Source organism: Oryzias latipes, chromosome 12 (genome assembly GCF_002234675.1).
Source record: "Oryzias latipes chromosome 12, ASM223467v1".
In the NCBI taxonomy this organism is placed as follows: Eukaryota; Metazoa; Chordata; class Actinopteri; order Beloniformes; family Adrianichthyidae; genus Oryzias; species Oryzias latipes.
The window spans coordinates 6,754,356-6,775,378 of NC_019870.2; the positions used below are offsets into that span (position 1 = coordinate 6,754,356).

General features: G+C 37.1%; 1 protein-coding gene across 2 annotated transcripts in view; it reads right to left on the reverse strand.

Annotated features, from left to right (window-relative positions):
- fibcd1 (fibrinogen C domain containing 1) overlaps nucleotides 1-21,023 on the reverse strand; it is a 177,575-nt gene that overhangs the window by 73,105 nt on the left and 83,447 nt on the right. For both annotated transcript variants that reach the window (XM_004074532.4, XM_011481524.3), the window contains one exon: nucleotides 9,253-9,412. In XM_004074532.4, coding sequence (XP_004074580.1) covers nucleotides 9,253-9,412 — 160 coding nt within the window. The remainder of the gene's footprint in view (nucleotides 1-9,252; nucleotides 9,413-21,023) is intronic.

Consider the following 21,023-nt stretch of genomic DNA (forward strand, 5'->3'; position numbering starts at 1 on the left):
ATCTGTTTGCGTATTTGTTCTTTAAAGCGTGGCTTGACTGTCATCTTCTGATTTTGGCTCCTGGTGGCTGCAGGTGCATGAAGTGAGAGGCTCACAGAAGTCAGTGGATAGAGCGCTGGTATGTGTGTTTCCTCACAAAAGCAGCAAGAGATAAAATGATGTTAAAGAGGCTGAACAACACAATAAACAAGAGTATCTGCAAAATTACAATCCACATTTCAGCCAGCAGAAGAAGGGATAATGCTACGGAGTATCCAGCTGGGACAATCTGTGTGTAAATGTGAGGTTTTATCCTTCATTACTTTGCGCTGTTGGGTCTGCAAAAAATATTCTAAGCCTTTGCTTTTTTATTCACGTCCCTGCATGCTGCTCTGAGTCTCTATTTGGGTCATGTCAGGTCTTACATGCATGATTTTGGCTCAGAATCAATTGAGAGACAGATGCAGTTTGATAAAGGGCTGATTTGCGTTACAGGGTTCAAAGGGTGGAAACAGGTTTTTTGAATCTGCATGAATCCGTGACACAATATTTCACGCATGGATTTGGATAACCATAGCATGTTTTATCAAACCTTTCCCCTTTCTTTACTTATGGAATAGGATTTCTTTTTTTTTTTTTTTTGCAACAAAATTAGTCTTTCAGGAATACCGTGAATGACCACGGGAACCCAGATTGCTACAACGATCCGGAAGGTTTTCTTATCATATGCTGCAGCAGTGCCGGACTTCAATGACCACATTGTTTTTGCAGTTCTTCTGTCTTACTGCACATTACAGTGAAAATTTTGCCCCCACCACACACTCAAAATTTGCACCCACCTAGTACCCGAACACAATGACCCCCACCAAAAAAAAATGATGACATCAGGGTGGTATAAATTGTCAAAAAGACAAATGGGGCCAAAGTCTCTTTTCGGGCTGAAAAAACAAAAAAAAACAAAGTAAAAATTCACTAACAAAACCAAAAGACATATCCAGGTGATCCAAAGGAAGTTCAGATTTTTATGGGATAACCACAGGACCTTAGGCTTGATGACCACTTTGTGGCAAAGTGAGAATTTTGGCAATTTTCCCCTTTTGGGGCTCGAAAACTTTAATTTGAGCAATTTTCACAAAATTTAAAACACACCACCAGCTATGTCTACAACCACACCTGAAATGTTGCTGACCTTTGACCTCAAGAAGAGACGGCCATCTTGAATTAAAGAAAAAAACACAAGAAAAAAAATCTCAGTTGGTCCTTTTAGGGGTTTCGATCTATCAACTCCTTACTCTTTAAGCATCATTAAAAAGCTTCCTGGAAAAACATATTGGTTTTAAGTTTATAGATTTTGAACGGAGTTAGAGTGGCGAACTCGTAAAGGGCTTTCCCTGTTGCTTGCACATTTTTTACTGAAATATTAAGCTTAAGCTGAACAAAACAACATGCCAGAAATGAAGGCGCTGTTAACAAAAAACTTCAGTTGCAAAAAATTAGTTTTTCAGGTTATTTTAAAAACTTCACAGAACTGTTCATTACCCCCAGGTTACCAAAAAAAGAGAAAACAAATAAATAACGTGGTTGATAAAGAGATGAAAAAAGAAAAAAGGCGATATTTTTCTTTTTCTTTTTTATGAATTTGTCATCATGAGCTCTGACCAGGTTGGCAGAGAGGGGTAGAGTAAGACCCATGTAGGGCCAAGCGAGAAAGAGGGTGTGTCAAACGTGGACAGCGAGGGTGGGGGGGGATAGCGCCTTCAGGCCATTCAATGCCCTGCGTGCTTTTAATTACATTTTTTTTTCATTTCAAATACCTCCACTATAAGTTTTTTTCTTTTAAACAAGAATTTTTTTTAAATTTAATAACTAATTAAACAGTTTTTGATCTGAATGAGTCACCAAAGGATATAAGTAGCAGTTGTTGCTCTGTCCTCTCTTTAAATCACACAAAGCCACTATAAAAGCAGCAAGGAAGCAACACGCATGTCTACAGCTGCAGAGTGATGACAGCAGGTGTCTTTCATGAATTATTTAAAAACATCTAACATGTCATAAGCTGCCCACTCATCATCTGTATTAGCACTTCTGCTCATATGAGTTTGACTCTTTCTTGACTGTAATAAAAATTGCTCACTCATGCAAAGAAAAAAAAAAACAGTTTGCAGCCGATGACAGACAGATCCATTTTGTACTGTTTGATTTGTGATTCTTCTTTAAGTGGATCTAAATTTACTAGAAAAGTGGAATGAAAGAAAATGACCATTGCTCTGTCCATGGTGCTGAAATATTAGGTCATCTAGTGATTTACTTGCATGCACTTTGCACATTGAATTTCTCCAGTTTACAGAATTACTGATGTTTTTTCTAACATAGAAAACATTTTTTCTGAATTTATTCTAAAATAATTTGTTGTTTTAAATTCTGGTGTAATTAAGAAAATTCATTCCAAACTCTGTGACAAAAGTGAATTTTAGTTATGTGAGAAAGTTTAGTTACTTTTGCCTTAATATATTTAGAACTTTTAAACATTTTAACCAAATGTGATTCATATCTTTATTTAAAAAATTTTAAAATAACAAAGATTCTGTTGTACCATGACTATGATGATGAGTGTTCATGAAGTGCTGACATTATTAGAACCATTTGTTATTTATTTTTTTAATCATATTTTTATCTTTATATTTATATGAAATTAAAGCTATGCATATGCCTGGCTATGAAGGTTGTTTTATTTTAGTTTTTTGCATTTTTAACTCACCAGCAACTGTCACAGAGGTAGACTTGAAGGTGCTGTGTGGTGTCATCTATAAATGATCATGTATTACTTCTAATAGACTAAGAAACATAACCAACATTTTTACTGACTTTAAATAAGTTAACACATTGTTCTAATACAATACAAATTTGAAAGTACAGACTTTGTTCAGAATATGGTGTGCTTTTATACATGCTTAATGCCATATAGCAAATTCAATCATTCAATGTGTTTTTTGTACAAAGACTAATAAAAGAGATGCATATAAGAAGAGCAAGTCATTTTCTTCCTGATTCATTGGTGCACATTTTTCTTTTTTTAAACTTTTATATACACAATTAATTCAAAAGCTGATTTAAAATTGTATTGAGGGATTATATAAAAAATATAATGATGAGTCTGATGTCTCCAGGAGCTTCACTGAAAGATATTGAGAACAGAGTCCTACAGAACAGGAATTGATACTTTTTTAAACCCTGATTATGATTTGAAACCTCAGCGTGTCATGATTTATTCTTTCCCATGAGAAGTACAAACACATTGATAGAATTAATGTTTCAACTTAATGTCAGCAAACCTTTTAAACCAACAATTAAAGCCTTGCAGATCGCCAAATTGATTTCATGTTCATCTAAGAGAACACTCTGCATCTCATATTCACTAATGATAAACCAGGCTTTAGGAAACAACCTTGTTTTCGTCAGTGTTTCCATTAACCTTAGCAAGGAGACATCATTGGGAAATGATAAGAAATTAATTCAGAAAAACAACAATTACTGATGTTACAATAAGATCTGAAGAATTTGTATTGTGCCAACATGCTCATTGTTTACTGCTACATTAAATGTTGCTTTGTTTCAGATGAATGCTCACTGATTTAAAAATAAAACATAAAAACATTCAATAACAACTGAAATCTGTTAAAATAATAATAATAATTACAAAAGGAAATAAAAACCATCACAGCTTGTGGTTAATTTCAGCACCACGGACAGAGCTTCAGTAAGACCAACAAGTCCATCAACAACAAAAAAACCTCTATTGCTTTTTTCCTTTAAGTAACTAACAATGATTAAAGTATCAATCGTAAAATATTGTTTTCTTCATCCTTTATATATGAGTAACATTTTAACAAAATAATAATCACACAAACTGTTTGGTGCAGTGGGATTCATGTATTGTCCCTCTTTCCCTCTCCCCTCCTGGGGAGTGGGAGTGCTTCAAGATTCCAGTTGGCTCATCCGTGCTCCTGTACCTGACGGTGTACCTCGTCTCTGGCTCGCCTCTACTACTCCTCCTACACCTGGCTGTGGATCCTGCCTCTGGCTCGTCTCTGCTCTGTACCTGACCGAGTACCTCGTCTCTGCTCCTGCTCCTACACCTGGCTGTGGATCCTGTCTCCGGCTCGACTAGTGCCCCTGACTGTCCCTCCAACTCTATCTGGATGAAGCTCGTCTGCTGGACTTTAAATATGTAGTTGTAGAGTTTGATCAGTTAATACTTCTCTAAGAGTTCTGGTAAATCGCCTGTCCATCCTGGGGGAGGATCCCTCCTTCATGTGGACACCCCTGGAGTTTCTTTGTTTTTTCCGGAATCCGTTTTTTTTTAGGAGTTTTTCCTTACCGAGAAGGGGGGTCTAGGGGCAGGGATGTCCAGTTTAGCTTAGTCAGTTAGTTAATTCATTTTAGTATTTTCCTATTGAACTCTATATATTCATGATCCTTTTGATTTTATGTTTCAATTTTTCAATTACCGATACGAAGCCCATCGAGATGACTGTTGTTGTGAATTTGGGCTATACAAATAATATTGGATTGAATTGAATTGAAGTTATTATACAAAAATATTACTCACTTTGTATTTGAGGTTTTTGAGGTTTTGAGTTATGTACACACACATTTGGGAATCTTCAAATTTTCACACCCAAGCATTATCAACTCAACATCTTTTTTTAAGACTGACTTAAGAAACAAGATATCAAGGTCCATGCACAGGTCATTAAATAACCACCAGATGGCTTGTTGAACATGAACATAAGTTCCCTTTGGCCAAGGTAAAAAGGCCTTTATATTAGAAAAAAGAAAAAAAAACTTTTTGTGGTAAAAAACAAACAAACAAACTAAAAGCATTTAACCTGTGTGGATGGATTTCATATCTGAACGTGACGAGGAATTTTTTTTTTTATCTATTTTTTTTTTTTTTTCTAAATGTTAGATTGTCCTAATGATGGATGAAAGTGAAGTGGCTACAGAACTTTCAGCTCTACAGCAGATTTACTGGGCATGCTCTATTCACTTAGGTTTGAGCAGACCTTACGAAAAGGCTGAAGTTTTAAATCATTTCAAAATCAATTCTTTGGATTTTTATCAATTAGAAACTTTACTTTATAGTAAAACAGGATATATATATATATGTATAGACACAAAAGCTCCTCACCATGCATGGAGGGTTCCATCCCAAATCCAGCACCCTGAGACTGTATGGACTAGTGAGCGTAGAAGCCACTATCCAGGATGAAACATCCAAGATGCATGAATACATCACAAGGACAAGGCCCCAACTGACAGTGTGCTCAGTGAATGTTTCAGGCAATGGAGAGTAGAGGATACAGTGCTGGAGGACAGATCCTCATGGGAGGACAAACCCCTGCACGGGAAGTACCACCGGACCATAACTGAAGTGGCTGATATCAAGAAGTCCTACCAATGGCTAGAAAGAGCTGGCCTACAGGACAGCACTGAAGCGTTCATCCTGGCAGCTCAGGAACAATCCCTGAGCACCAGAGCTCAGATCTACCACACCAGACAAGACCCAAGGTGTAGGCTGTGCAAAGAGGCGCCTGAAACAATCCAGCACATAACTGCAGGGTGTAAGATGCTGGCAGTGAGCATACATGGAGTGCCACAATCAAGTCGCTGGAATAATATACAGGAACATGTGTGCAGAATATGGACTGGAAACCCCAAAGTCAAAATGGGAAACACCTCCGAAGGTCGTAGAGAATGAGAGGGCAAAGATCCTGTGGGACTTCCAGATCCAGACTGATAGGATGGTAATTTCAAACCAACCAGACATTGTAGTGGTGGATAAAGAACAGAGGAAAGCCGTTGTGGTGGATGTGGCAGTGCCAAGCGATGGGAACATCAGGAAGAAGGAACATGAGAAACTGGAGAAATACCAGGGACTCAGAGAAGAACTGGAGAAAGCATGAAAAGTGAAGGTGACAGTGGTGCCTGTGGTAATTGGAGCACTTGGGGCAGTAACCCCCAAGCTGGAGGAGTGGCTACAACAGATACCTGGAAAGACCTCAGACCTCTCAGTCCAGAAAAGCGCAGTGCTAGGAACGGCTAAGATACTGCGCAGGACCCTCAAGCTCCTAGGCCTCTGGTTGAGGACCAGAGCTTGGAGGAGGGGCGTTTTCATACACACACACACATATATATATATATATATATGTACACAGCTAATATTAAAGCATAGCTGAAACAGTATTTATAATATTTTATGGTTTTAGACAACCATCAACAAAGTTAAAAATAAAGCATAATTGGAGCAGAAAAATGTGCAAATGCTGAATCAAACAGTAATTATGAAGGAAAACAGAAAAGTATGGAAATGAAATAACAAATGAGAAGCGAGTGGAGGGGAGGATGGCCAGCCCCTGCTTAATCAGCGATATGAACATACAGTATATTAGATCATAAAGCTCTGGGTGAAGTGATTAGGAGAGGCTTAGATGTACTGATAAAGCATGTTAGACTGTCTTGTTTCTTTAACAGCCTTTGAAAACCTAAAGCAGCGCACGACCCAGATTTCATATTGTGCTAAAAAAGCTGGATCATCTCCAAATACTCTCTTAAAGTTATTATAACCAGATCCATCGTCACCAGAGAAGCCATTTCGACAGCTGAGCTCTGCTGCAATCACTCAAAGTGCCGTTTTCTAAATGAAGGTGTTTTTCTTATTTAAAAAATGAAAGCCTGCCATTGAGTCTTTTCAACAAATGATTACGTTCTTTATGTTTTATGTCCAATTCACCATATAAGGCTTCAACAGCTGTTGAATGCTTTCACAGTGCACATTCTGCCTGCAACCTTTTTAAAGTAGCCATATAATGTTGCAGCTGCTTCATGGGTTTGAGCCTTTGTTTACATTTGCAAACATATGTTGGTACATGCCTTTACAATACCTCTTTATAATCATGAAAATTTGACCATGTTCTCCTCCACTGGTTTGAATCCAGCCGGTTTATCACCAAAACTATTGGTTCTTGTTTGTATTCTGAGCACGAGCATCCTTCACTCTGTGCTCCTCAGCTCCATGTGCAAGACAAATCCAACACGGCAAAGCCACTGGGTATATGCCTGGGTAAAACCCTGCCAATGGGATGATGCCTCAGGCATCTTCTCTACCTTTCTGAGAAACTGGAAGACCTGCAAGCCATCTTTCATGCATGATAAAAAAAGAGAAAATTCATGGTTGCACCAAGGCCACTGAATAATGTGGATGACTTATAGCCTTAAGTTATATACTGATTTTGCTTGGAGAGGCCAGACTAAGTGAATATGCTGTACGATGGAAGACAGGTGGTTCACATTGGAATAAAATACTACAAAACACAGAACAGTGATGTTGGAATAATGTGACATGGGGTTGAAATGAAAGGAATCGAAATATAACGTGCATGTCCAAAGACAGGGGGGCAAGAAAAGATCAGAAACGATCTGGCATACTGGCTGAATCTTAGTGTCCATCTTGACTGAGAGATTGTGAGTAAAAAAAAAAAAACGGGAACACATAACGCATAGAATTTCAGGGTTAGATTGAGGCATTAAACCATTAAATGGTTTCAGAGTGCAGCTTGGATTGCAGCTGACTGCTCCTTCAGAGAAGGAGTTCAATGCTGAGAACAGGTTTTAGATTTTTCCTAACCTTTCAATACAAGTGACACACAATTCTTCTTACCTGAATTCAACTTCACAAATGTCTGCTTGAATTAAATAGATCTCTGGTAAGATAAGGGAAAGTTAAGAGAAACAAAGTGGCAATTCATTTTTCATCATTCCTTTGGCACAGCTTTTTCCTAAACATCTCTGTGATTTCCTAAGAGATGCCACTGGCTGCAGTGTGCAGTCCAAGGAGTGCCTCGATGTAGGTGGAGTTAAACGCATCGCACTCCACCCACTGTATGTGATTTTTTTTGTCACAGTAAAGGTTGTCATTCAAAAATAAGTGTCTCCGCTTTGTGAAGCTGATCTGGTTTCTTATGTAAGTAATGATCTGCCCTGTTTAGGAGAAGTTTCTCTCAGTTCTCAGGTGCAGGTTGGTTGTGGAGCGGAGCCGGTTCTAGATGGAACTACTTTCTTGCATACTCTAACTTCTATTTTCGCATTATCAATTAACGTGAAGTGGTTCTGGATTTTGCTTCATTTTCCAGTATCACTCATTTTTTTTTTACATTTTTGTATTGATGTCTCTTTGTGTTTCACCTATAGCACTCTCTTTGTTACTCCATTTACACGCTACTACTGCATGCAGATTGAGCTTTTAACTGCCAATTATGAGAAGCTTGAAGAGAAAAATAAGTAAGAAAGAGTAGAGGACAGTTAAAAAAATGTCTCTCTCCAATGTCTCAAAGTTGCTGCTAATAAAGTTAAAATACATGGTGGATTTATAACGGTTTTATCATTTCATTTTCTTGAATTTGTCGACCCAACTTTAACGGTCACACAAGGACCACCTCTTTATGCTTCCACTTTAACGCTTAAGGGAAATGTTGAGGGACAATGTATACAACATTAAAAAGGGTCCTGTACAAAATCCAAAGTACAAGGAAAGTTTAAACCCGCTGCTGATGTTTTACAGAGAATACAAATTCAGTTCTATAAAGCTGCTGATTTGTAAAACATAAAAAATAAACGGATGCACAAAAAAAACTCACAATGAGTTCTGAAGAAAATTGAATTGATCTGTCTCTGAGCCTAAGTTTTCTCACACGACCTGAAATATACAATTCTACAAAAAAAGAGGAACAAATTGGCAACTATTATAAATCTGCATTTTTTTTCATAAATGATACTTCATTTTCTGTCTAATATCAACAAAAAGTCTTCAAATATTTATGTAGAACTCTTTTTCTATGTGATAAACATGGGTTCCCTTGACTGTCAAACTGAAAGCAAAAAACAAAAAATTCAGACTGCAACCTCAGCCTCGTACAGGCTGGCCTGTGCAAACATTGTCTGACATTTAACTTGTCTGTGGTGCAAACAAGGTTGGAGACCACGGCCTGAAACATCAGTAAAGGATGAGGAAAAACACAAGTGACACCTCTTTTCTGCACTTAAACATCATCATCCATATCCAAAACTCTCCCCAATTACATCACTTCATCAAATGCCAACTGGCGAGAAAGCGAAAAGAACAAAAAACTTTTTGATTACATTTAAATGTGTTGCATCTCTGATATTCGCCTCACTTATTTCCTGCTTTACCAGCTATATGAGTCAATGTCTCACCATTTGAGCAGCCCTTCAGGCGAGCTCCACGCACCGGGGCTCTCTGTAAATCAGCTTTGACACGAGCCTTGAGACCCACGTTCTCCTTCTGCATGGCGTTGAGAGCATCACTGACAGAGTTCACCACCTTCACCATGTTGATCTGGCTGTCCGAGAGCAGCTGCAGGACACACAACGTGGGAGAGAAGGTTGGACTGTTAACATTTCTCAAAAATGAAATAACAGGTTCCATGAAAAGTGCTTCAAAAGGTCACAGGTTTTCTTCAGTATGTGGAGGGAAATGCTGATCACACATGCATTGTCCAACTGAGCTGTAATTCTTAAGAATTCTTGAACAGGTCTTTATAGATCCTGGAAATCAGTGCTGCTTTTCAATTTTACAAAATTGACGTTTCCTTGAAAATGTGAAACATGTTTGTCAAGAAAATATTTGTAGCATTGCAGATGCAATAATGCACTCCACAGTTTTTAAAATGTGTAGATGTTTTTGAACATTTTAGACTCCAGATATCCACAGTAGGGAGACTTATGCACAATGGAGAAGATTCTAATCAGTCATTACACAACAACCACAAACCCAGAGAGTCATAAAAGACAGAAACAAAATATCAAAAACTTCAGGCTTCACTACACAAAGGATTGTGTACGCGTCCATCCACGTGCCAACTAAATCCATCAATGTCTCCATTTACAATGATGTCATCAGGCTTCAGTTTGTCTTGGAATGTGCCATAATTCATCTGGACCTTAGAAAATTCACTGCCAACATATCCTAAAACATTGACTCTTTTTCTTCATAATTCTACAAGTTTGTTTATATAAAGGTTTAACCTTTTCTCTTAAAATTTGAGTTTTTTCTTGTAAGAATGCAAAATGTTTCTCTTAATATTACGACTTTACTCTCATAAAATCACAGATATTTTCTCATAATTTTTGTCATCTATTCTTGTAAATTTACAACTTTTTTCTCATAGTTTTACGACTTTATTGTAAGGTCTATAAATGTATTTATGTTTAAATTTAGCATTCAATCAACCCTTTCCATGACTTGGAGATACTGTACAGTGATTTTTGGAAAATGAACTTTCTGGAAGACACTACTTTTTTCTTGTTCATTTTTTTCTACTAGACCAATACAACAATTCTTTGATCAGACACGGTGGTGAAAGTGTAGTGGTAAAGTGGGCTGTTTGGCAGCATCAGAGCATGGTTAGGAAATATTTTTCACCACTGGGTCTGCCTTCTACCTGTATTTTCTGAAGAATGTCCATCTGTGTCCTTCAGTTCAAGAGCACCAATCAAATGTCATGAGCTCAGAACTGCAAATAATATGGTTTGAGAGTGATCCATCAGCAATTTAATGTCCCAGTAATCACATGGAAGGATGTGCATCACCTGAGAAGGGATGGGGTGAAGGGGATAAATCTTTTCTGCTGTGCTGAGACTGGTCAAGAGGGGGGGTGTCTCTGGTGGACAGAGGTCAGTAGAGAGACATTTCTGGGGAAATAAGCTATTCATCAGTCCACAGGTTCTTGAAGCTCCCAAAAAGTTCTTCTGATGGGTTGGAGGAGTCCAAACAGGTGCTGTGAGCTTATTAGCATCTTCTCTAGATGTGGTCAGGAGCTGAAGGTGGAGTCCCTGCAGATGGATCTGCTTTTTTTTAATTTATTTGTTTTTTACTAAACCATGTAGACTCAGTAAAGAAGCAGTTCCTGATCCAGACTGAGACAGAACTGGTCAGAATGCACCACAGCACTACAGCAGACATTTACAAGTATTGGTGAAGCCGGTTTAGCTCGTGCTGGTTTGCGGCGCCTTCCGTCCGTGAAACCAGGGTTCGACTCCGGGCTGCTCCCTGTTCCCTCCTCTACCTCTGCCGGTTCAAAGCCCGGTTTGAGAAGGTTGCGTCAGGAAGGGCATCCGGCGTAAAACATTGCCAAATTTACCATGCGACTTGTTCGCTGTGGCGACCCCTGATGGGAGAAGCCGAAAGTGGAAGAAGGTGAAGACAGATGGTGTCTATTTAGCAACCTCAGACAGGTTATTGTTAATAAGCCTTTTTTACAGACTGAAAATTAAGTTTTATTATTGAAGTAAATCCACAATATTTTGAAACTGGGGACCATGTCAACAGCCATACGACCGATAGCAATGGAAGACACATGCTTCTTTATTTCCACTCTAATTAAAATTTGGTTTTGATGTCTACACAACGTCCCTGCTAAGCTCCATTGAGATGCATCCACTTACACACAAATAGATCCATGTATGTTTTCGTTTTCCCCGTCTGAGCTGGCATCTGGCTCCAAACTGTATGGCAGATGGCTCTAATATTGCTCTCCATTTTTGTTGCACTGGTAATAGCTTGGAGGCTGTAAGCTAGCAGGAGAGGGTGGAGACAGATTGATGCTCCATGCCATCAATCAGTCTCGTCCACAACTCAGAGGCACATTTCTAATGCACTACCACTGCTCTGCTGAAACTGTGTTGGAGAAAACGCCACAGGTTTTTGGAAAAAAGGCAAAAACTCATAACTACAAGACCACAGGAAAAATGCTTTTAAAAATAGCTCAAAGGACGATTGGAGTGGGAGTGGGACATCTTGTTAAGCGATGATATTTAGAAGAGAAGTCTAAAAGATGTCTCAATTTGGATTTGACTGACAGCTTTAAATGCTTCAGGTGCACCCGAATTAAGCATTTTAAGATGCAAACATGACATTCTCCCAAGAAAAGCATCATCATCCCACACAAACTTAGGCAGTGAAGGCAAAACACAAATGCTAATGACTTTATGACAAAACACTAAGTTAATGTTATCTCAGCTTCACATGTTGTTGGATGTTTGGAAGCAACAAACTAACAAATCTGTGATTCCAGTCACTGCAAAAACAATAAGACCAATGATTAAATGAGAAGTCAGCAGTCGTCTCTGATGAAAAATTCTCTAAAACGGTTGGTATTTTCCTGGAACATTTGGTTAATAATAATCAGTTTGTAGGTAACTGGCTGCCTGTGTTCAGGCAAAGGCATATTATAGTCCTTTCAGGACCTTTAGAAAGCGAGCATGTGCAAACACTGGCCTCCTGTAGCAGAGACTAATGGTGCCCCATACCGTAATGCAGTCTGGTGAGTGTAGTGAAACCCAAAGAGCCCTGTGGGAAGGCTGCTGATGAATGTGTGTGCTAGGACTAGCAAAGAGCAGGGTAACCTCTCTGATCTGCCATGGTCACTCCCTTCCTGCAGCTCTTTACCGGCTGTTCATTACACAAAGGTCATTTTCACATTTCACTGGAGTTGGTCAGAGACTGCACAGGTGTTTTTCCCCAAATACACCCCTCGCTCACATTTTTTTGTGTGTGCGTAAACAGGGAAATGCTTCCTGCACCATCCACCTTTAATCCTTTCTTTCATCTATATGTAAAAAAGAAAGTATATTTATAGTATCTGGGGGAAAAAAAGAGTTTCCTAAAAGAGGCTTGTTTTTGCATTTATCCTTGGGTTTTGAAAGTGTAATAAAGAAAAACTCCAGCGGCCATTCCCAGGCCTCTGTGTCTGTACTGTAAATGAGTCAGGCAGAGGAAACTACAATGAAACGTTATTGCACTAGACCTGGGAGTTAAACCCACACACGCTCACAATTAAGGTACAGTAATGAAGGTGCCACCATAGCAGTAAAAAAAAAGAATTAGATTATAGATGTGCCTCTGCTGAGAAGGGACACAGTTGTTTGGTTGTGGTTTGAAGCTCTGAGTGCCTTTTCTGTTTTTTAAATTGTGTTTTTAGGGTTTTTAACATTTTTTTGTGGCCTTTTTTTCTAATGTTAGAGGGAATATTTTGAATAAATGAAGTTCAAAATTGCATTTCTGTGTATTGATTTATTCAAATCATTGTGAATCAGGAGATTATGAAAAAATACATTTTGAAAAAAAGCATATTTGTGACGTAGTAAAGACGCTGAGAGGATCACAAGCCCCCTGCTGTGCTCCTGCTCTGCTCCATTCTGATGCATCTTCTTGCAGACAAATATATCCATGTGCGTCTTTGTTTTCATCATAAAAGCTACAATCTGACTCAAAACTGTACGGCTGAATAGCTACGATATTGCTCTCCATGTTGGGGTTGTGAGGGGCTGTAAGCTAGCAGTAGCGAGTATAAACAGATAGGTTAGTTATAGGTGACAAGAAGGGGGGCGGGGTTGCTTCTGTGCAAACAGCCCTGCCCACAATTCAGAGTTGAATTTTTAATAAAGTACTGCCACTCTATTATTTTTTTTGTGGGGGGGGCTAAAAATAGCATAATCATAATTAAATAACCACTGGGAACGCTTTGAAAATAGATCTATATCTGATTGAACCAAAGACTTTTGTCTTTGGATCTAACATTACTTCTGTTGTTGTTGTTTTCTAAATAAACATTGATTCTCTGATTGTGTATCTGTTTGCAACCCCAAAGAGTGTCAGTGCTTAGACAGACACATCAATGCGGATCATCATGTAATTAGCTCTCATTAAGCAGCCTTTGCATTAGCTTACAAAGTCAGTTGCACCACAGCACTTTACATAGAAAGCTTCTCTTTCAGATTATGGTCGACATGTATGAATGTGGGTATGTGTTTCTGGAAAAGACAAACATGTCCTGCAGCTATCAAGAAAAATAAATCAACTAAATGTATTTGTGTGTACCGCATAAAATAAATATTTTCAAAATTTAGTGTTGGGCACAATCGTGTGCTAAATGGACACTGATCAGAGCTGCAAGGCTAAAAGAAAAACCTTTCATAAAAGCTCATTGAGTCTGCCTGATATCAGCCCGGGGCTTTCTGTGTGTTCTATGTGAAGAGAAGCCCTGCAAAAACGCAATAGTGGCTGTACTGCAGATAGACTTTGGAGAATCCTTCTGGCTGTGATCATCAGTCATATTAATCCAATTCAGTTTTAATTGTTTTATTTGTAAAGGGACGATTCACAACCAAGGGTGTCTTAAGGGGCTGCACAAAAAGTCCAAATCGTTCTAATAAGCCCAAATTGTGATAAACATATTTCAATAATAGCCAACAATTAAAACCAGGTTAGCAACATTACAGGTGATTAAAATCATATTTTTGTTTTTGTTTGTTTTTTTGTTTCACGTGTCTCTTTGAAAGTTTATGACCGCTTTACTTAATTTTCTATATATGTTCATATATTTTTTGGTCTCTTTTGAGTTTAATTTTGAAAATATTTGTGTTTTTGGTGTTTTTTTTTTTTTTACCTTTGAGTTCAAGTTTTAACTTTCCATCCCTGCTGTTGACTGTATGTATTGTTTTCTTTGAATCCAACTAAACTCTGTAAATCCATTCTGCAGCAGCAGGTCATGGAGCTAATGCTTTTGAACCCCCATTCACAGAATAACACATGGCTTGACAGTATTTATCAGACCAAAGAACACCCCCAGAAAGGTATTATCCCATGGGTGGAGCAGAATGTCACCAGGGACAGTTTAAAAATTCTTTCCACAGATTGAAATGCACGTGAACCAGATGTGCAACCTCTATAGATCTTTGAAGGACTAAGACGCTCAATTGTGTTACAGCTCAGGGCATTTGTAGTTACATAATAGTGCAGAAAAGAGTTGCTTTAAGAAATAAAAATGTATTTTAAAAATTATTGATTGTGTTATATAAACAAAAACACTTCTTTTCATCTCTTTTGCTACCTTTCAAAATAAAGCAAATGTATCCAAAATGCTACTGCTTTATAATGATGCACTGGAGATTTAAACAATACACAGATGTAACGTAACATTTGTTATACCATGATCCGGGTGAATACTCGATTCTGATTGGCTGCTGGGTGTGCACTAAAAAATGATCTACCACAGGGTAACCGCACGGTGAAAAAAGAAGTTCCGGTCACCTAGCTTAAATGTTTTGTATCACTCCGTCGGCTTCTTTAAAACAACCTTTTGCTTCATCATCTGGATAAAAACAAGCAGTAAGAGGTGAACTTTCTCTCTGAACTGATGCTTTATTCAACCCATCGGAAAGATCAGCATATACGCCAAATCTTGACTGCAGCGGTGGTGCAGCGCGACGCGTGGTGCAACGCGTGGTACAACGCTCCGCACCAGGTAACAAATAGTCTGCACCACAACATATGTTTATGAGTTTAAAGTCCAAGATGTGAAAAAGACAACTTATGTAGAAAAAGTACTATAACTGCACAAACAGCTATCTTTTACTTGACCCATGTGTTCTTTTTTCACTCTGTGTCCCTGACGTTACCTCCTAAAAAACTTCATTTTTTTAAGAAGCATATTTGTTTTTATTTATTTATTTATTTGTTTTTTATATCTTTTTTTGCACTAAATTCACACCGTCACATCATTTTCACTAGAAAAAGTGAGAAAAATGTGAGGTGAAATTCTGTTCGTGGAAGACCCAGATGCAGGTGAACTGCAAGACAAAGATGGACTGGCGATATTAGATATTTTAAGTAAACCTGCACACAACGAAACCTAAAAAATTAACGTGGAAAAAGATAACATTACAGCAACCGACAGGTTAAATGAAATAGTTGGTGTGAAAGAATAAATCAGTTGCAAACAGACCAGAAACAGAACCTAAATGGTAGAACCTTTACAATCTAACAATCTAAACAAGAATAGATTCATGAAAATTTGAAAATAGTCACATAATGCATTCTGCAGGTTCTTTTACATTAGCCTGCTTGGACTGTACAAGAATTTGTTTGCTAACGTGGTCAGGTTCATTTTGCAGGTCGGAGAGGTCACCTAAACCGTTCTATAATCTATAATCTGTCTTCACATTTATAATGTGATTGCAAACTGAACATCCATGCATAAAATGAATGAATGAATGAATGAATGAATGAATGAATAAATAAATAAATAAATAAATAAATAAATAAATAAATAAATAAATAAATAAATAAATAAAAGAAGGGACCTAAGTGCCATGGATAACAAGCAAGAAAAAAGGAGCACAAATCACATGAAGGTAAGTCTCATCAGGACCAGTGTAGTGGGAATTGTTCACTGTACGGGAGAGAACTTGCAGAACTAGCCTTTTTTTTTTTTTTTTTATGTTCACATATGCTCTTCTCTTGTTTGCCCAACATGGAAAGTAAATCAAACTTAATAAAGGTGTGAGATCTTTCTGAATTCCCACCTGAACTGGGCCTGCAGGGCTGCATCAGAGCGTTGGAATCGTGTTCAGACTTTCCTTTTTGAACTAGCTTTTTCTAAAACGACTGCAGTTTTTCAGCTTAGAATTTTTTGGGATCATCTACCTGTAGGTTAATTATACATGGTGATACCATATAAAGATGAGAGCCCCCTGACCTTTATCATTGTGTTGAAATTCTAACTGTAGTTTGTTTTGTTTTTTTTACCCTTATTACTCAAGGGCCTGTTTGAGTTTTTTTTTTTTTTTTTTTTAACAAAGATCAGACATTGTAAAAATTAAAAAAAAACAAAAAAAACTGCAAAGCCCCACTAAACTACATAAGTTCCAAGGATTCTTTCCAAGGAGTATTACAATTATGTGCCATAACTCTTGTGTTTGTTTTAAAGCAATAATTTTGAAGCTACAAACCTTTTTGAAACCTTCACCCTAAATTTGGAGTGGAAACTTCCAATGGAAAGTCTATATGAATGTGAATAAACATGTGTTTTGGTCTTCTGTGTTCAAAACACTCGAATTCATGCATAGGTTTACGACCGTTTTGGCTCTCTACGTTAACAATGCATTGAACGTGTGTTTAATGTGAAACCAGGTAGAACTTTGACCAATAAGGGTCTCAGATTTGGTAGAGACGTATGGATGGCCTTCCTTTACATTCACCAAAGTGTCAACCATTTGAAAATTGATCATGGAGAAGAAATCAATAAATTGCAATGTGTCTCTGATTGGAATTATACAACATCAAAACGTTCACATTTCTAAATAGAGCAGTGAAGGAAAAAGTCTGGAGGAAGATTTGAGAGATTTGTACCGCTTCAGCATTTTGCATTTTGGCGGAAAAGCAAAGAAGCCTCTTCCTGCTAATGTTTAGCCCATGCACGTTCAAGAATGCATATTTAGCACACCAAGCTGATGTTAACGCCAGATTTAAGATCAGCATTGTCTTCTGTTATTCATTTTTCTAAATTTTTTGTATAAAAAAACTATTTTAGGGAATAAAATGCAAAGGCATCACCGTGAGTGAGAAGCTAAGTTGGCAGCTTTTTACAGCTGACAGGACTCCATCCAAACGTTTTTGGCAACGTCCCACCCATCCATTGATGTTCCTCATCTTTTTTACTACAGTTGAGAATGACAGTCAGCTGACAGGAGACACCGAAAAGACTGTCAGTCAATCAAAAGGTCTGGCCAAAAAATAGACAACAATGGACGCCATTCCGTGCGCCCGCAGAGAAATAAAACCAGATGATCTACACGAAAAACCGCTCCATCTCCATGTTGTTCCCGTCTGCTGGGTTAAATTCTCCATCCATAAAACAGAATTTTAAGTAAGAGCAGTTCATTCATCCTTAAATCCACCATCAATAAATGTCTTCTGTATTAAAGTGCTGCGCAAATGTTAGGTCAACCTCTGCCTGGCTTACTCTATCCATTTGATTAAACAGTCAGACATCCTGAACGTGGAGGCCTCTGAAGCAAAGAAACAATGAATAAAAGATTACCCATGATGATGGACATAACCTTCATTCATAATGAGTCTGTTTTCACAGCAAATGTGATATCGCTCAGAGAAGCTGATCTTTGAACAGGCATTCCATTTCATCTATCTGTGCTTCCCTGTTAGGAATGCCAGAAAGTTGGAATTTGCAGATCAATTTGAGCCAAAATCTGTCATGTATCCACTAAAATATATTATTTTCTTCCAAAAAAGGTAGTCTCTAAATATATCAAAAATGCCCAACTCATTTTTGATCCGATTATCTTTTGATCTGTTCTAAAAGCTTCCCCAGCGGTCTTTTAATGATGATTATGTCTTCTTTAGTGTCATTTTCTACTTCATTCGAAATTTGCCTCTGATTTGTGGGTGGGACTTTTAGCACAGAGAGACCCCGTCCCCCCTTTCCTGTCACCAAAAACTGAGATTTCTCTGTTTACATGCAAGTTTTAAAGCCCCTCACAACAAAACAAAGACGTACATAACATGCAATGATAATATAAAAATGTATTCTGATGATAATAAATATTTATAAATAATTATTCTGTTACTTGAATAAAATTTGCACTTTTTGATTGAAATATTTGAAAGGCTGATCAGGACCGGATTATGAAAACTATGCAAAACTATCAAATGAAATAACTCAGAGGGGTTGGGATTTCATGAATGCACCTTTTCCTACTTCTTTTCAAGGAATTAATCAATTTCTACATGACTTTTGTTAATAAGTGTTATATTTATTGAATCTAATGTGACTGAAGTGTGTCTTTGTTTTTGTTTTTTGTTTTTTATCAATACATTTCATTATCTCTGTGATGCGTTGTATAAATCTGTGTGATACAATTAATACTTGAAATAAACCAATGAATCAATTAATTTGTCTACAAGTGGATAAATCAGGGAGCTTACGGTCTACCCACTATCACAAATATACTGATTTCCAAAAAGTATTTTTCCAGCTGTTCCTGATTCAAAATTATTTGAATAAATAAATAAATACTCAGAAATGCAATTTAAGGATTTATTTTCTTTATATACTGTATGTCCTCCATCATCAGAAAAATGCTCCAAGAGCAAGTTATAAAACACCAGAAACACAGTTTTCACTGAGTGGGTTTTTAAAGAACCATAGTTTGCCTTGGCTTTTGTTATGCATATTCAGAAAATGGTCCAAAAGTAATGAATATTTATTTCAGTATATTTACAATTTTAACAATGTTTGGATCCACCTCGAAAAAGCTTGTTTTTCCTTTGAACTAGTTAATCTCTTTGATGTCATCCATTCAGGCTTCCGTATTTTATGTGACTTTTTGTCATTATCTTCTTTTTGCTGAGGTTTTTGAAGTTGCTTGTACCATTTCCCTGACTGAAAAGCTGCAACAGCCATTATTACACTTTTTCAAGTACACAAAAGGACATCTGTCGAGTGGATGAATGTCTCCAGGCAGTATGGCTTTCCACAGTGGCAGCAGTTTGCCACTGTGGAAAGCCAAAGAGGTTGTGGATGTCACTTGTCTTCGGCATTAATATTCTGGAAGCATATAATTCAGATTAAACTGTGACCCGCAGTTCAAGGAATTCACTAAGTCATGCCCCTCCCAGTAGCTTTTACCTCAATGTGGTCTTTTTGCAGTCAGATGTTGTGCGTCACTGAATATCAAGAAAAGTAGAAGAACGTCAGTTCAGTACTTTTTATATATTTATTTATTTTAGCTGCATGAGTAAAGGTGGTGATAGGGAAAAAAAAAACAAACAAAAGAAATTCTCACCAGGCCAGATAATAAATGACTCTTTTTGGGAACCACAAATACAAGAATAGAAATAATTCTCATGCAGGATTAATAAAGACAGAAGCCAGTAATTAAATTTTTCATGGGATATCAATTCCCGCAGCAGCAGGAGCTTGCATTTGGAATGACTTTGAGATTATTAGGAACCTTTTTTGTTTAAATGGAAATCGTTTGTGAAATGTATTTTTTTTTGTGCTTGAATGATTTTTCATTAGACATTTAAAATGCTTTATTTAAAAGAAGAAAGAGTTTTTTTTTTTTTTTTTTAATTTTCTTTTGATTTATCCGTTTAGGTCCAATAGATGAGAAAATCGGAGTGTTTTCAACCAAATACAAATATGTTATAAAGAAAAGATAAAGTCAAAAATTTCTTTTATTTTTTTATAAATCATTATTTTTATAGTATCTTTATAATTTATATAATTATGTGACATAATGACACATGTAGGGGCTTCTTTTTGCCACGAGAAGTAAATGATTAGCACAATTAACTGCAAGAAAGCATTCACCTTCTGCCAGATTTTTCTAAAACAAGTGAAATGCCTTTAAAATCCATAAACACAACTAAATGGGCCATAAGGAAGATGCAAAATGTCGACCTCTCTCCTCTACTTTAATGACCTTAAAGGTCAAAGTTGTTTTGTTAAAAGTATGAGATTGGAAGGAATGGATCTCACAGAAAAGTCTTGCAAAAAATACAGACGTTCAGGTTTGGAGCTAAAAATAAACAAGGTTGGAGAATTAAGTTTAGGTTTAAGTATAGCTCAGGAAATTACTTATTTTATTAGATTTTTGTGGGGTTTATCCACTTTTATTCATGTGAGGCATTAGTTGCCAGATTTGGCAAATTCCACGTTTTGGGTATTTTTTTTTAACATTTGCTGGGGAAAAAAAATACAAATCTTTGAAACCATCTTTACATATGAAGCCATATGAAATTTTTCATAACCCTTTTATAGAATTTTTTTTTATTATTATTATTATCATTTTTATTTTCAACAATAAATATAAACAACAATATCTGTGTAGTACAGAATTGTACAAAATATTTTTTTTTTTGGCATGCAAGCTAGCTTCTTGATCACTCGTTGATTGTAATATTTTACTGGTATCAAGAATAATGTAATATTTTATAGACTTCCACGTTCTTCCTAAATGTTCCAGTTTTTTTTACTTTTTATTATGAGATTAGGAGGGGTTATTAAAGTAGAGCAACAACAAAAGAAAAACAAAAAAACAAGGAATTCTCCTTCATTTTGGTTCTCAATTTCTCAAATAAAACTGATCGCAAAAAGATGGGG